The 15,770-nt window shown below is 41.0% G+C and overlaps 1 protein-coding gene across 1 annotated transcript; it reads left to right on the plus strand.

The window, feature by feature from the left end:
- The first annotated feature begins 6,980 nt into the window (after window positions 1-6,980).
- AHSG (alpha 2-HS glycoprotein) lies at window positions 6,981-13,629 on the plus strand. The gene is made up of 7 exons (XM_005525048.3): window positions 6,981-7,264; window positions 8,562-8,672; window positions 9,823-9,907; window positions 10,725-10,888; window positions 11,171-11,284; window positions 12,081-12,161; window positions 12,996-13,629. The coding sequence occupies exons 1-7, from the start codon at window positions 7,061-7,063 to the stop codon at window positions 13,269-13,271; spliced, it is 1,035 nt and encodes a 344-aa protein (XP_005525105.2). The 5' UTR covers window positions 6,981-7,060; the 3' UTR covers window positions 13,272-13,629.
- Window positions 13,630-15,770: the final 2,141 nt, after the last annotated feature.

Below are 15,770 nucleotides of genomic sequence, written 5' to 3' on the forward strand. Positions count from 1 at the left end.
TGTGTTATTAATATATCGCCTCCACACTATTAAATTAAAATGTCCCCCTCATGTTTCCGATCTTACTTCCAGATTTTTAGCCATGTGGCTGGAAGGCAGCAGAGAGTTGAATTAAATGGGTGATTTAGGGGAATGTAGCTGTAAAAAAAAACCCATAGGACTTCATCAGCTGTCTCACTAAAAATAAATAACTTTAATTTTTTTCAAGACTCTCTTGCTAGTCAGAATTATGTAAATCTCACTGGGATACTGATTGAGTTTGTCAGGCCCCTGAAGGAGTGCTCCAAGGTGAGAAAGGATACCAGTTTGCCGTCCTCCCACCTGCCATTCCCTAGCCCTGCCTGGAATAGTGTGGACTCTCCTGTCACTCATGCCAATGAGCCTCCACATGGAAACACATGCACTATTTTCAAAACAGTAGCCCAGTGTAAGTAGGGAACAATTTCATGTTCTCAGACTGCCACAGCATAAGAATGAATGTGCGTTTTTTTTCTACAAAACTCAGTGGAAAAAGCACTTACCTACAGTGCCAAGAGTGAACTTCGTTTCTCACATCAAAAATATGTCATTGCAGCTGAGCATGTGGGAATCCAGAGAGCACAGCAGGCTTCCCTAACACTTGCTACTAAATTTCAGGATTTAACTCAGCAAGGCAAGATAACATGTGGAGTTCTCCATCAAAGAGACTAACAGCATCATACAATATGACAGCACCCAGACAAATTGTGCACTTACATCTTTAAAGATTCCTGTAAGTAAAAGGAATTAATGTGGCATGTTTCAATTTGTGCTTTTAAACTGGAGCCATGTGTCTGTGCATACCCTGGTAATGCCAGGACATCACCAGCTCTCCCAGGGAGTGTAGTTGAAATTCCCTCGATGTTCACGGAGATGAGGAGAGGTCAGTGTGACTTCAGGGCGTTTGTTTACCCAGTGTGAAATACCTTCTTTCTACTTCTGATCCACTGTTTGCTCCTGTGGTTCAGCCCTGCAGTCTCTTCCCAGGTATCCTGCTCTGTTTGTTCCAGGTTCTGGCGTGAAGCAATGATCAGGGGAACACCCATATAAACTGGAAAAGCAAACTATAGTGTAAGAACATAAAGCCAAAACCCCCCAAATCCTTCTGCAGCTGCTAATCTCTGATTTCACAGTTGCCACCTATCCATCTCCAGCACAGCTTTCCCACACCCATCAAATTGCACAGGAATGATACTGAGAGAACCATGACATCCCTGCAGGGCTGAAGCAAAAATATCCCACTGTTTAGAGTTGCATGGCAACATAAATAACTTTGACCTCGATAAAAGGGTAAAAAAGTATAACAAATTTAGGAAGGGGGGGTCTCCCATACCAGGTCAGCGTAACGCAGGGTATGTCAATCAGAGGCTTGAAAACCCTCAACTCATAAAACTGCTCAAGTTACTGATTGCAACATCAAAACACAGAGCAGGGAAAATGCGGAAATTGGGGGGAAAATTTAAATCAATCAAAAACTTCACTAAGACAAAACATCTTATATAATCTTCCCACTGGGAAGAGAAGTAGAATAGACTTTCATGTAACAAATGCTAGTTTTGTCAGTTGATGTACTTCTGGAAGGCACTCAAGTATTTCAGTGGAATAGACAATAGAAGAGCAAAATAGAACAAGAGAGAACAGAACAGAAATAGATTTGGTTGGCTTTGTCTGGGAGAGCTGGTCAAAAATTAAACTTTCCATTTCAGTAAAAATTTCAAAATTCTTGACGACTCTTTATGCTCTTTCAAAGGAAAAGAAAAATAAAAACAATTTTTTTTAAACTAAAAAATTATAACAAGTGAAAAATGTCCCTGAAATAATTAATACTAAATCTGGAAGACCAAATTTCAACCCTCTCAATCTTCCTACATTTCTAATAAGTCCAGGAAATAGTCTTATCTAAGGTTTTACTGACTGGCATCTGGTTTTCCTGTCTCTTGGATTCCTCTAATGTTTTGAATACATCCTTCTACCCAGTGATACCAACCATTTTTACAAAATTCAGTGAGTTATTTCAGATCACAGAATTAAAAGGGGAAATAGTTATTTTCATCTTACAGTTAAAAGAAAATAAAGATTAACAGATTGAGATCAGCAAAGCTGACTGAAAAGGAATCTCTAGCTGAACATCCAGGACTAGAGGCTCCCAAATTAGATGCCATGCCTGCACACTTTATATCTCACAGTAAGAAATTTCTCAACTGCAAATAGCACAGCAAGCTAGGGCACATGGTCAGCCTTCCTTCTCGTAAAGACTCTCATATTTAATAAAAATAATTTAATTTACATATAGTGTTCTACTATTACAGTCTGGTAAAACTGTTCAGACTTCACAGTTTTTCTTCAGCCTGAAATTCCTGTTATAGGGACAATGAGGGACATGAAGTGATTCTGAGCCAATTTACATCTGCTGAAGATTTGCCCATGTAGTGGAAAGGGGCCAATAATATGCAAATCAATTAGTCTAATTTGTCTTGAGGTTTTTCGCAGACCTCTATGGGGTTTTGCACACTTTATTTTTAAATGCTGATTATACTGTCATTTAAGGGAGCAATATGCTGCCATGACAAGACTGGTGACTTTAACTTTCTGACATTTCCCCTGCAGACATTTTCTTGCCTTTGCGTGCAGGTTTCTGAGTAGGTGATGGCTATATAGAAGACAGCCCTGATGTTCCAATATCTTGTGAACTCGATGATCCAAAAGTAATGTACTTAATCAAGTGTAAAGCAAAAGGTGATTAAGTTTTGCGGTACTGTACAATGCCTGACTGCTCAGAAATGCATCTTTTGATGTGGTGCAGAGAACTGGACCAGTTCTGTCTGCTTTACCAAAAAATGACATTTTAGTAATCTGAAAAGAGAGCCTCAGAAATCCCCACAAGTGTTTAACTTTGATGTGAAGCTTTAAAAAGATGATATTTATCTGTTTGCTTGGTTAATTTGCTTGAATTTTAAGCTCAGGAAGGTGTCAATTTGACATCTAGGGAACTGGTTCTTTGCTTTTTTCCAAATGAGGTTGCGCAGGGGCAGCAAGTTTCCAATCATCACTAGTTGTTCCAAGCATCCAACCAAAAAAAAAGAGAGAAAGAAAAAAAGAAAACCATCAACTCACCTTTCCATTGTGGTTTATATGAATTATTAAGAACTGAGATTCAGTGGACCCTCAAGTTTTGAGCATAGAATCAATACTACATTTTATATAACAAGGGCAGTAAACCCAGCTTGTTCTGCTTCCATCACAGTGAAGTCTTGTCAAGTCTCTCAGGCAACCTGATTCACCAGGGCCAAAGTCTCACAGCACTAATGTGAAAGGTGGATTGAGGTGGATTGAAAACTGGGCTGAACAGCTGGGCCTGGAGGTGCTGATCATGGCACAAAGCTGAGATGGAGGCCAGTAAGCAGTGGTGCACCACAGGGGACAGTACTGGGGTCCAGTCCTGTTCAATGTCCCCATCAGTGACCTGGATGATGAGCAAAACTGGGAGAAGTGACTGATGCCATGGGGTCATGCTGTCATTGAGAGGGACCATGACAGGCTGCAGAAATGGGATGACAGAAACCTCATGAAGTTCAGTGAGAAGTCTGAAATCATGCCCCTGGGGGAGCACATGTAGGAAAATATGCTGGGCCCCACCTAGCTGGAAAGCAGCTTGGTCAAAAAGGACCTGGGGGTCCGGGCAGGCACTGAGCTGAGCCAGTGATGTTCCCTTGCTGTGCAGAGGGTTAACAGTACCCTGAGCTGCACTAGGCAAAGCACTGCCAGCAGCTTTAGGGAGGTGATCCTTTCCCTGTCTTCAGCACTGGTGAGGCCACACCTGGTTTCTGTGCCCAGTTCTGGGCTCCTCTATGGGAGAGAGACAGGGACAGTGTGGCAAAAGGCCACAAAGGTAATTAAAGTACTGGAGTATCTTCTGTGAGGAAAGGCTGAGAGAGCTTGGACTACCTAGCACAGAGAGGAGAAGGCTTGGAAGGGCTTAATGGATATAAATCTGAGAAGGGAGGGTGCAAAGGGGTGGAGCAAGACTTTCTGCAGTGGTATCTTGTGACAGGACCAGGGGCAATGAGCATCAACTGAAACAGAAGGTTCTGTCTGAACATCAGGAAACACACCTTATTGTGAGGGTGACCAAGCATGGGCACAGTTGCCCAGAGAGGTTGTGGAGTCTCCTTTCTTGGAGATAATCAAAAGCCACCTGGACATGGTTCTGGGTGACTGTTTCAAGGTGTCCCTCCCTACTTGTGCAGTGGGGTTGGAGAAGGCGACCCCCAGATGTCCTTTCCAAAGTCAACCATTCTGTGATATCGTGATTATGTGAAAGACTTGTTCACTTCAGTGGGGTTGAGATGTCACCTTATGTGCAGAAGCCCATGGGATTCAGCTCACTTTCTTGTACTGTAAGAACTATTTGCAGCCACTGCTGCAAATACAGGACAATGTGTTACTATGTCTCAGGCATGAAAGAGAGAGAATAGATCTGCCCTGAGTTCAGTGAGAAGTTATCTCTGCAGTTATTGCCTCTTCAGTAAGGGGTCTATAAAAAGGCCAGTCGTGATGGGCCACAGGCCTGCAGGGAGCTGACACCAGCAATCCCACTTTCAGAGGGAATACTTAGGCAGATGTGTGTCAGTCTGTACCCAAAAGGTGAAAGGCTCCTTTGTCATATTACCTGTACCCAAACTACCTTGATTGTATTTTTAAACTCCTTTCCCAAACATAAAAACCAAACACAAATTTCCTCACACGTATCACAAGTCACCCAAAACCTGCTAACTGCAAACATTCCGCATTGCACTGAGCATTAATAATCATGTGGGCACATTTCTGATCCTCTGTATACCCATAAATAAAGTTCACCCAGTCACCAAGAGGGGAAGGGCTTGAGTAAGCCTATAGAGAAACTAAGGAGAGGTACAGCAGGCTTCAAAGTATTTCCTTTTTGTCCTGCTTGGTAAATGGAATACAGAATGTGAGTGACAATGAAGAGGGAAGAAAGAAGATAATAAATCCTGTTTGCTATTTGAGGTTTTAAGTTGTTCTTTGAAACTGGAACCTGAAGTTGACTGAACTGGGTTATATATTATATTTAGGAATATGTAGAGCTTGACTGCAGAAATATTATACATCCTACAGTACTTTCAATTCTGAAGTAGAGAACATGTAACCTAAGAAACTGAGTAATGACCACATTAAATTTATAAATAATATTCTAAGTCCTTTACTGGGATAATTACATGTCACTCAGGTGAAAAACAATTTCAATCTGCACCTGGTGGAAGTTCACCTCAGTGCTTCATACCAAAAAAAGGAAAAGGGAAATTGAAAGATTTAGAGGTTAGAAACTGAACTGTGCATTAACAGTAAAGAGTAAAATACTATCTTTCTAAATAAATCTGCTGTGACTCAAAAGATGCCCAAAAGGAACACTTAAAGTGTGTTTTCGGGACACCAAACCTTTATTCTTTAATTGTTCCAGGCCAAAGTCAGGAAAAGAAATGATCATCCACACAACAGAACAAGTTCCAAATAACACCAACTTCAAGTCATGGAGAAGAAACAAATCATGCTCAGACCAATTTTTTAATCCAAGAGAGAGAAAAAGTCTTTTCCCCACAAATCTCTTCAATTTGCAAATCCTAGCATCCAAAACACGCCTCATGCCACACAACTGAAGCAAATCATCCAATCTTTTTAGTTTCTTCCCATTCTTCTTCTTTATCACATAATCTATCAAATTAAACCATTTCTAATTATAGTGTTTTCTCTATTCACAGATTCTAGGACAGGCATAACTCAAGACTGCTTCTTTTCCCAAAACTTTTAGCCTCACTCACAATATGTAAGCTGAGAAGAAATACTTATTATCTAGAGTAAAAAACCCCAACTTCTAACTATGCTGAAGGCCTTTTATTCATCTCAAATCTGCAGCTAGCTCCTCAACTCTAAAAATGACAACAGAGATTCAGACACCTTAAAGCCAAAAGCGACCTTTACTGTTCTGCAGCCTGATCAGTGCCCTAACATGGATGGTAGAAACCTGCTCTGAAACCCCTGCAGGAAAACCATTTCTATTGGTTGAGTCAGTCTGTCCATCTAGAATCTATCTAGCCAAAGTCATCTCACCTTAAATTAAAGATTGTAAATGCTGGTCACATCATAGATGCTTTATTCTGCTACAAAGAATATATTTTTTATCCTGTTACTCTTTTGTAAATATGTACACTGTGAATGTAAATATAAGATTGGATCCAGCATTCCTAAGCATTTAAGCAGCTAATTTTCCTCTATATTCTCCTTAAAACACTTCGTGCTCTTTAGGATCTTCTGCCAAATCCTCAAATCTGTACAACATATTCCAGAAACATTCCTACAAGATGCCTATTTTGCAAAATAAAACTCCAAGAACTATTGGACATATTCAGATTATTCAGAGAAAGAAAGAGCTGATGCAAAGGATTTAGGAGCTATGCCTCATTTCCTCTTCCAAATAAATTCAGTAGCAAAAGTTGCCATTCAATTACATTTGCTGTTGAATGTGATCTTTAGAACTATTTAAAATTCCATTTTCTAAATTACCATGCTACTGATCTCACAATTTGGATTGGTGTCTGGTGAGATTTGGGCCCCAACAGAATGTGTCCTGTTTACAAGAAAGCTTAATTAGCACTAGCATCTCTACACATTTAACAGAAGGGATCACATTCCTCTTACATGGACAGTATTTGCTTGGTAGAAGTGTCTAAAATTGTGTTAAATTTTGCTGACGCTTTCTTCTTAAGCTGCTTTAGCAGACTTCGCAATGTCCTACCTGATAAAATTTACTTTGGCCAAAATTAATCAGTCAGCTTGATGTCCTAACATTTACTTTTCTCTTTTGTTGTTTGCAATGCTTCTTGGAACTGGGACAAATATCAGGCGTGTGCTCATGTAAATCTGAGGTATGTACTATATAAATGAGGCCCCAGTTCTCACTACCTAGCTGCCATCTGATCTGTATTCTTAGATCTTTATTTCTGAAAGGGATCCGTTTTCCTCAGGTGCCATGAAGGCATTAGTAGCTTTAATACTGCTTGTTCAGCTTGCAATTCACAAAGCTGAAGCAGAATCTCCCCCTGCTCCCTTGGGCTGTGATGACCCAGAATCTGAAGCAGCAGCTGAAGTTGCGGTGAATTATATTAATGGCCACAGTCATCATGGATACAAGTTTGCCTTAAACAGAATCGAGGATATCCGCGTGGTACCCCAGGTAAGTGAGGAGCTTGCGGGCAGAACACTGTGTTCACTTGGCAAACACCAGTGCAAGGGCTGTATCCTCACATGAGGAAATCAGCATGGCTCTGTTGATTTAAATGGGGCAAGGACACCTGGTAGCAGTGGAGAATCCAGGTCATTGGAATGTATCTCTCAAAGAGCAGAACAGAGGGGGAGAGAGAAATGTTCAGATGTTTTTGTACAATGCTAGAAAAGGCTTGGTTCACAAACACAGCAGGTTTGCTACAGCAGATCATTCCAGGTGCTGATTCCCAAGACCCATAGGTAATCTGGAAAAAACTTGAGGATAATCTTTGAAATACAGGTAATTACTTATTGGCTAAATACATACCTATCAAATTACCTATGCTATTAGTGATTTTGTAGTAGGCATTAATTTTACCTAATGTCCCATTGAGATGCCAAGGGGTCTAAATGGAAATAACTGGCTTATTTTCCCTAAGATCTATTGCCATCATTGTAGGCATCTAGAAAGGGCACAGAAATGGTCAGGAATACAATGTACGTACCAGTTCAGAACCTTTGATTCTCTTAAAACATGGAAAATAGTCACAGGGATGTGAGTGAAACTCCATGGCTGTTTTCTACTTGTTATGAAAGAGAAGATACCAAAAGACCCATTTAGAAAATACTACAATGGACATAAATGAGATTAGAAGTGTGTCCAGAGTTAACCACACAAAAACACTGGTGACACTGCTTTGCTCATATTAATGATTTTACATTAAAATTACTCAATTGGTTTAAATGGAATCACTCATGACTTGAATATCAGAATCAGTCTTGGACCTAGGGAACCCAAGGAACTGTGTCCTATGTTATATATGCAAAGGAACTGGTGCAATTCAGTGTAATTACAATGGACTAAACAAGACAGAATAGTGTTCACTGGTGTTTGTTTGGTATCTGGTTATAGAAACATGAAGTTTTTTCATCAAAAAGAAAGCTGTTGATTTTTTAAAACTACCCAACAACATAAAATTAACTAAAGAGAAATTACTCATTACATACAAGCTCGACTTTCCAAAATTTATGAGCCTGTTCCTTAATAGCTGGGATAAAATCAGTGTGATTGTCTTGACTTGCTCCAGATTTGGAGTCTTGGTTTTTTATGAAGTTAAAAGTAAGGACCTTTTGATTTACTCTGGTGTATACCTGGAGCTACCCATGGTAGCCAGCAACAGAGACCCCAGGGCAGCCCCAGGGTGAAATCTGGTGATGTTTTGTGAAGAAATTACATCAGTTCCAATGGTTTATTTTGTCTCTTTCAGGGGCCAAATATTGACATCGTATTTCTTGAACTTGACTTACTGGAGACCAAGTGCCCTATTCTCAGCCCTACACCTCTTGCAAATTGCACAGTGAGGAGCTTTGCAGAACATGTGAGTACCTAAATGCTCTAGCTGGGTCCAAAGGTGCATGTTCGACATGTTGATGCCAGAGGCCAGGCTATGGCCAGACTCCCAAGCAAATGTCATATCCCTGTAAAAGCTTATAGCCACTCAAACACTTGTAACCTCCTTGCTGACTTCGCTGCCTTCATGTCATGAAGGACTTCACTCCTGGATTTCTTTTACGTCCTGTTATCTGAAGAGGACAGATCTCTGCCAACATAACATCCCACATACAGTCCATGAATGCCATGGGGCCTTCTTTAGGGGCTCCAGATTCAGTCCCTTTGTTCAGCCCAGATGTCACTGCCTCATTGCAAACCACAGACAGGGCAGGTTGTGAATCTGTGCAAAAATACCCTTCCCTTGGCTGCATTGTTACCTGGTGCAATTCCACCAAGCCATCTCCTCCTAGTTACAACTGCAGATGAGCTGTTCCCTTCAGATGGGGCTCTGCCTTTGAAGTAATGCTCAGCAGGAATTTACTGGCCTCAGATATATGCAAGTGTGATCCAACTGTGAGGCTCTTTCCCTGACCAAAGCATTGGAAATATTGTCTGAGCCTGCTGTTTCTAGAATGGGGCCCAATTCACAGAGCTCACTAAATATGAATCATGATCTACCCCTGTATTCATCAGGGCTCAGATTCTATTTTCCATTGGGGGGGAGGTAACTCTAACTGTTTCCTCTTCCCAGTGACTCCAGCTTTGCCTTTGACATCTCCTCCCTGCTGGATCATGTTGCTCACACAAGGCAGCACACTCTGCTGTTACCATGGCCACTGACCAGCTGAGATTAGTGAGAATGTTATCAAACAGTTATGAATCAAGGAATGTCTTGATTCATAAGTGTTCATATTCTTTGCTCTATATGAGAGACGAACCTGCACTAAATGTCCACAATCTTGCTACCCTGGTACTTTTGATACTTTTGAGATCCAGATTTGGATCCAGATTTTGTAGCTCTGATCTGCCTTTTACAAAATCACAGACATCAGGACATGCCTAGCAGTGCCTTTGCCATCAGGACGATGTTTCCAGGAATGGTCAGCTAGGATCTGTTCTTTTGAATTTAGTGGCCCTTTTTCAGAAAATCCAATTTATCTGAACAATGTAACCCTTTGATTTTTGTCTCTCTCTAGGCAGTTGAGGGTGACTGTGATGTTAAACTGCAGAAGGTGAATGGGATATTATCTGTACTCGCTAGCAAATGCCACTCACATGCAGGTAAAAGCTTTGTTCTGTAGCTTTAAATCTAGAGGCTGGAGTATTTTTATAGCAGTGGTTACAGTTCAGTAGCTTTTCTGATTCTAAACTGCTGGGTATAAATATGGAATAAAGAACAACAGTTAATGGGTTTTCTAAATCCAGCCCCTTTTTCTGGTTTCATTCCCTTACAAACCCACTGTTTCTCTTTGCTTTGACAATTAAGATACTGTAAGACTAACTGGGGAGCAAGTCCCAGATTTGAGTCTTTTCAGTCAGCAGTTTAACCTTAAGAATCTGATTCCGTATTGGTCTGAGTTTACTTGCACTTTTTGGTCATCAGTCCCATTGGCACATGCAGCTTCTTTAAATCTAGTATTTTCAATACTACCATGGGAAAGCAGAATGTCTATTCTGTGTGCTCAGTGTGAGATCTCTTTGCTCTGTATGAGATATCTTCAGTACTACTGTCAAAACCAATGACTGAAATAACACACACAAACACAACTCCAATAAGTTAAAGTATCTTCATTTTTCTACCATTCCTTGTGTGAACTAAAGCACCTTTTCAGTAGTGTCATAGAGGTTTCCAGAAAGAAAATTTAGTAAAAATAGAGTAATAAAATGTGTTACTGAAGTCCACAGCGCTTTTCCTTGCAGAAAGATTTGAATGGCCAAGTCGTGTGACACACTGCCATCTGTAGCCTGCACTGGAAAAATTCCTGCCACTTTAATTTGGGACAGACTTTTAAACAGTGTTTTGTGCTACTGAATAGGTCTATAATGCCCTTCTAAACAATTTACAATCTGATCAAAGCATGATCTATTCCTCCTGCAGACTCCCGTGAAGACATTAGCAAAGTCTGCCCTGACTGTCCCCTGCTGGCAAATCTGAACAACACAGACGTGTTAGAAGCAGTGTCAGCTGCACTCAATGACTACAACAGCAAAACCACTGGTCCTTACCTCAGGCTCCTCGAGATCGGAAGAGCCGTAATACAGGTAATTTCTAGAACTATGTCTAGCCTTTCATGCAAACATCATATTTCTTCTACAGTAATTGTGCGCTGCTACCTAGTTATGTTTGCAAATAGACATAATTTGCTTGCTTAGACCACCTGATTTGCTTTTAATTTCCCAACTATTATTAGGTGTCATTTTAGCCACAGGATTCCCTTTCACTCCAGTGGGAAATGAAGCCATAACATTTGCTTTTTATCTTTTCTCAGCAGCTCTGCAGTTTCTGAGTGCAAAGTCAGTTAAACAATTTTCCTGTTTTATCAGTATCACCCAGTGCACGTTGTTGTTACTGAGTTTGCTGTGGGTGCCACGAACTGCTCTGGAGAAGAAGCTAAAGCCAATGTGGGGGCTTGTCAGCTGCTGCCCGAGGATCAGTCTGTGAGTATGGCAGCACATCAGCCCCAATCTCCCTAGCTCTGAAGTAGAAAAGTAGCATTATGCTGGGAGGTGCTTGCACTGGAGCAGGAATAGACCCCTGTGGGGAACAAAGTGCAAGAGATGTGTACCATCATGATATGTTTTTCAATATATCATTCTTAAAGCTATATCACACCTTTCTCTTTTCTCTGAGGTATCTGGGCTGAATTCTAATGGATTTGAAAACTTTTGAAAAAGGCTTGAGGGCCAGAGACAGAATATTTTTGATCAATGGAATATATATTATTGTTTATTCTTAAAATCAGTGCCTGAGAAAATCAGGCTCTTTGTACTGGACAGTACGCAGTCACATTAAAAAAAAAAAAAAAAAAAAAAAAAAGCAGACTGTTTCCCTCTCCTACAATTCCAGTGTGCTCAGTTCTGATATATATGCTCTTGAGAATTATACTTTATACTTTATCATGTTAATTTTTTCTGTTTCTGATGAAACTGAGTCCTAAGCAGTTTTAGGGGGTGGGAACTTTTAACCTAGATTATTATATATTCTCTCACTCCCTCATATCCATACATACAAAGGATCTTACTACAGAAGAATACAGGAGTTTCCCTTATTTGCTGCTTATGCATTTAAAGAGCTTGGCTTTTGAGCCCAGCAGGCTAAAAAGCAAGCATTTTACTGCTCATATAAAACATGAGAACAAGTAGCCATTTCTAAATGTGCTGAAATTAAAAATTCTAATTCAGTCTCCCTCTATTTTCTAACTATCTTTCTCTTGACTATGTTCTGCTTTGCCAGAATTTTGGTTTCTGCACAGCAGACGTGGTAAAGCATCCCTCACAAGACCTTCAGGTGAACTGCCAGCTGTACGGACATCAGGTAACAGCTCTAGATATTCCCTTGCTTTCCTGGTTATTCTAGCCTACTGGTACTGTTACAAGCCATCATCTTGAGTTTACTTCTTTCACTGTAGACTGCATTAGCCACCTGTGATAACTTAAATTTGTATCCTAAAAGTCAGGGTAGAGGTAGCTCCTGATTATCCTGTGGATTTCTGTGCTGGGAATTAAGTCGTGTCTGCCATCCATGCTTGACACAATTTGACCATCTGGGAGATTCACATGTCTAGTATGGCAAAGGGAACCAACTCTGATCAGCTAAAGATGGGATAGATAAATGTAAAAGAGAAATCAGCATTGTGAAGCTGGAGGCTTTTAGTCCTTATACATTACTGAATTCAGAAGTCTTGTCCTGCACTGCTGTAGCAAGGGGAAGGAAACACAGGCACTTGACCTGAGTGCTCTCCACGTATTTTAGTCTGCGTTTGGTCTCAGGAGGACTAGGTGGTGGTTGAATACTTCCCATGGACAGCAGCTCTTGGTAACTCAATAGTAATTAGCTGTCTAAGAGGTATATGAAAGAGAAAATGAGACAGCTGGTCTTGAATGTTTCACCAGCTGTGCAGGTGGCCCTGAAAGATCATGTAGCACAGAATTTGGTCCTTATGATTCACTGGCTATAAAAAATGTGTTCCTCGGTTCCTGTGCATGTGTTCCATTGCATGCAAATGTTCCTGTGATAGTCAGGAGCATTTGAACCTGAATTGCAGGCCCATAGCTAGTTAGGAGCAGGGTACCTAGTAAGGCATCAATTACCTGTATGTCACCAGCCCTAAATCACTGAAAACCAACAAGACCGGTTTTTCTTTTCCAGCCTGGAGTTACCTACACTCATCCAGGTCAAGACACATCAGCAGGATTGGCACCCAGTGCTGTAGGCTTCACAAACCATAATCTTCGGCTTTCCCACAATAACCCTGTTGCATCTGAATCCAGCTCTTCAGAAATTTTGCGTTCCATGCTCTCAGCAAAATCAGTAACAAAGAGAGCAGTTGCAGAGGCTGCTCAGCATGTCAAAGTACCTCGCCCAGTTGGCTTTGTGCCTCCTCCTCCTCCCTGCCCTGGGAAGATTCGCCATTTTGATATCTAGGCTGTGTTTCAGACATGCAATGCAGCCAAACTGAGGGATCAGTGCAGCAGCAGCAACAACACACAGACCACAACATCGAGTACAAATAGGTAAGAGCACTTGGCTCTGAGCCCAAATGAGTTTTATCCTCCAGAGAGCAAAGCCATGGTCAGGGTCTTGCAGAGGCCTTCTCCAAAATATAGATGATAACAACATATAGCAGTAGTTTACTTTACATATAGGAATTCTCTAGTTAAAATACAGAAAATATTGTTTCAGTTAAGCTGTTGTAAGATCTATACAACAGCTGAAGCTTTGTGATAGAAACACCACCTGAAAGAGAAGTTCACAATAAAATGTTCAATGCTTTGCTACCTTCTATCTGTATATATTTTCATTTAGTTGTCAAGTGTCTCCTTCTCAGCATTATGACTCATATTCTGGGCTTGATTTCAAAAACACTAAGCTCCTGCACTTCTTCATCAGCTTCACTAAGATGTGTGGGTGCTGAGCACTGCGGAAAATCAGGTCAGTCCTCCCTTTTGATCACACACCAGTAACACTAAAGAAGTGACAGGAAAAAAAGTATTTTTCCCTTCCACCTATAATATTTCCTACTACTTTTGATATCCACCAGAAGTATCTCAAAACTTTTGGACATGGCACAAGAGCATCCATGTCTATGAAAAGAACAGTGTCTTGACACTCTCATTGCTGGCAGGCTGAAAGCATCAATTCCTGCAGCCAAATACATGTGTATTGTCTGTCTTCCAGCAGACACACAGGTGCAGTACAATCATGGGGTCTTGCATGGTCTGTGTGCATATGAGGAAATGCCAATTCAAGGGAATAAAAAATATATTATTGGCATGTATCTCATTAACAGGACCCAGACAGTGATGGCAATTTACCATTGTCCTGACAATCAAATCTTCCCTGAATTTCTGGCACGTTAGAGGCGGAATCTATTCTAGGTAGAGAATTAATAAGGGGTTCGGGCCAGAAGGATTTTTACTGCCAGCCAGACTGGAATTCTGCAGGCCCTGGGGAGCAGTCTCAAAGACAGTCATGAATGTTTAACCAGGAACAGTGCTTGCTACAAGATAATTATCATGCAGGCAGCAAAAAATTGTGGAACACATGTCATTTCTGAACTGTTTCAAATAACCTGTCCTGTTCTCCTAGTTACAACCATCCAGTACTCAGTAAGCAACACAACTAACACTTGCTTTGGTGATAATGCAGCAGCTCACAATAGAAAAAGGTTCTGCTCTGCTGTGTCAGTGGGGAAGGGAAAACTCACTGGCACTTGCACCAGTGTTTCAGGTGGGTGTGTAAAAAAAAGGGGAGTCAGCTGAGACTTTATAAACCACAGTATAATGTGATGGCAGCACACTGAGGGCAAGCTCTGCCAGTGGAGGTAGCTGCTCTCACATTTCAAGCAAATGCTGAGTTTTGCAGGAAACATGGTGTGGGCAATTGCACCAGCCACAGCCAGTCAGTGGCTCAGGGAGCTTTTGCTTCTCTGTAAAGAAGTGACTCTAGCATATCCTGCATGCAGCCATTCCTTCAAAAAGTGCTAGTATTAATCTGTAGAAATCTCTTAATGTAGTAAGATAGGTGGTCTTCCCATCTCACTGCATGAGACCCAGTACAGGATTTAATGAAACGGCAACAATTTTGTTTTGCATCACTGTGACACCAGATACATGAGGCTTTCCAAAACTAGGAATCACCATTACTAAATGACATAAATTGTCTTCTATATAATGAAATAGGAACTAATTTATAGAAGAGAGAATGTTTTCCAGGCTTAGAAAATTTTCTGATGGCAGAAACGATGTTAATAGAAGGGATCCCTGCCCCTGGAGATTGCTGAAATCCAGAAATGCTGCATTTTCTTGTTGCATTTTCAAACCACACAGAGCAAAGATATGTAGCAGAAACATCTGCAGGCTCCATACTCCACAGATGTTCTCTTATACCTGGTATAGCCACTTGCTTGTTTTCTAAAACAGCAAGAAAAAAAATAATTCTCTGTGCATTCCACTTCGGTAGCTGCACTTCATCTTCCTTCTCCTTAACACTTGTCCTCTTAAGGACATCATGCCCCCTCACAGATCTGTTTTCCATGACTGCTTTGAAGCAATCACTTTGTCTCCCACCAGTATAGCCCCATTTTTATGTACCTGAGCCTTAGTAACAGATTCAATATTTAACAATTGATTCTCTGGGCAATGAGACATATGAAATGGTGGTAGATGAAATGTAAATGGCTCTTCCCTTGAAATGCAGCATGAAGAGTTTTGCCAGGTCTGCATTGCTGGCTGACAATATTTCGCAGCTTTTTCAGACCCTGTTTTGCAAAAGCCCATGTACTTCATGTGATGCTTTGGCTGGACATGCTCGGATTTCCCAGCTGTGTCTATGTTTTGAGGTCAGCTACTTCAACAGAGAAATTTTTCCTTTCCAGGCAGAGGAAGAGTACAAAGAACAGAGTCAGGGATATAACAATCCCCT

This window comes from Pseudopodoces humilis, chromosome 11, assembly GCF_049639895.1.
Source record: "Pseudopodoces humilis isolate 2021_Gansu_Grassland_sample_001 chromosome 11, ASM4963989v1, whole genome shotgun sequence".
Classification (NCBI taxonomy): domain Eukaryota; kingdom Metazoa; phylum Chordata; class Aves; order Passeriformes; family Paridae; genus Pseudopodoces; species Pseudopodoces humilis.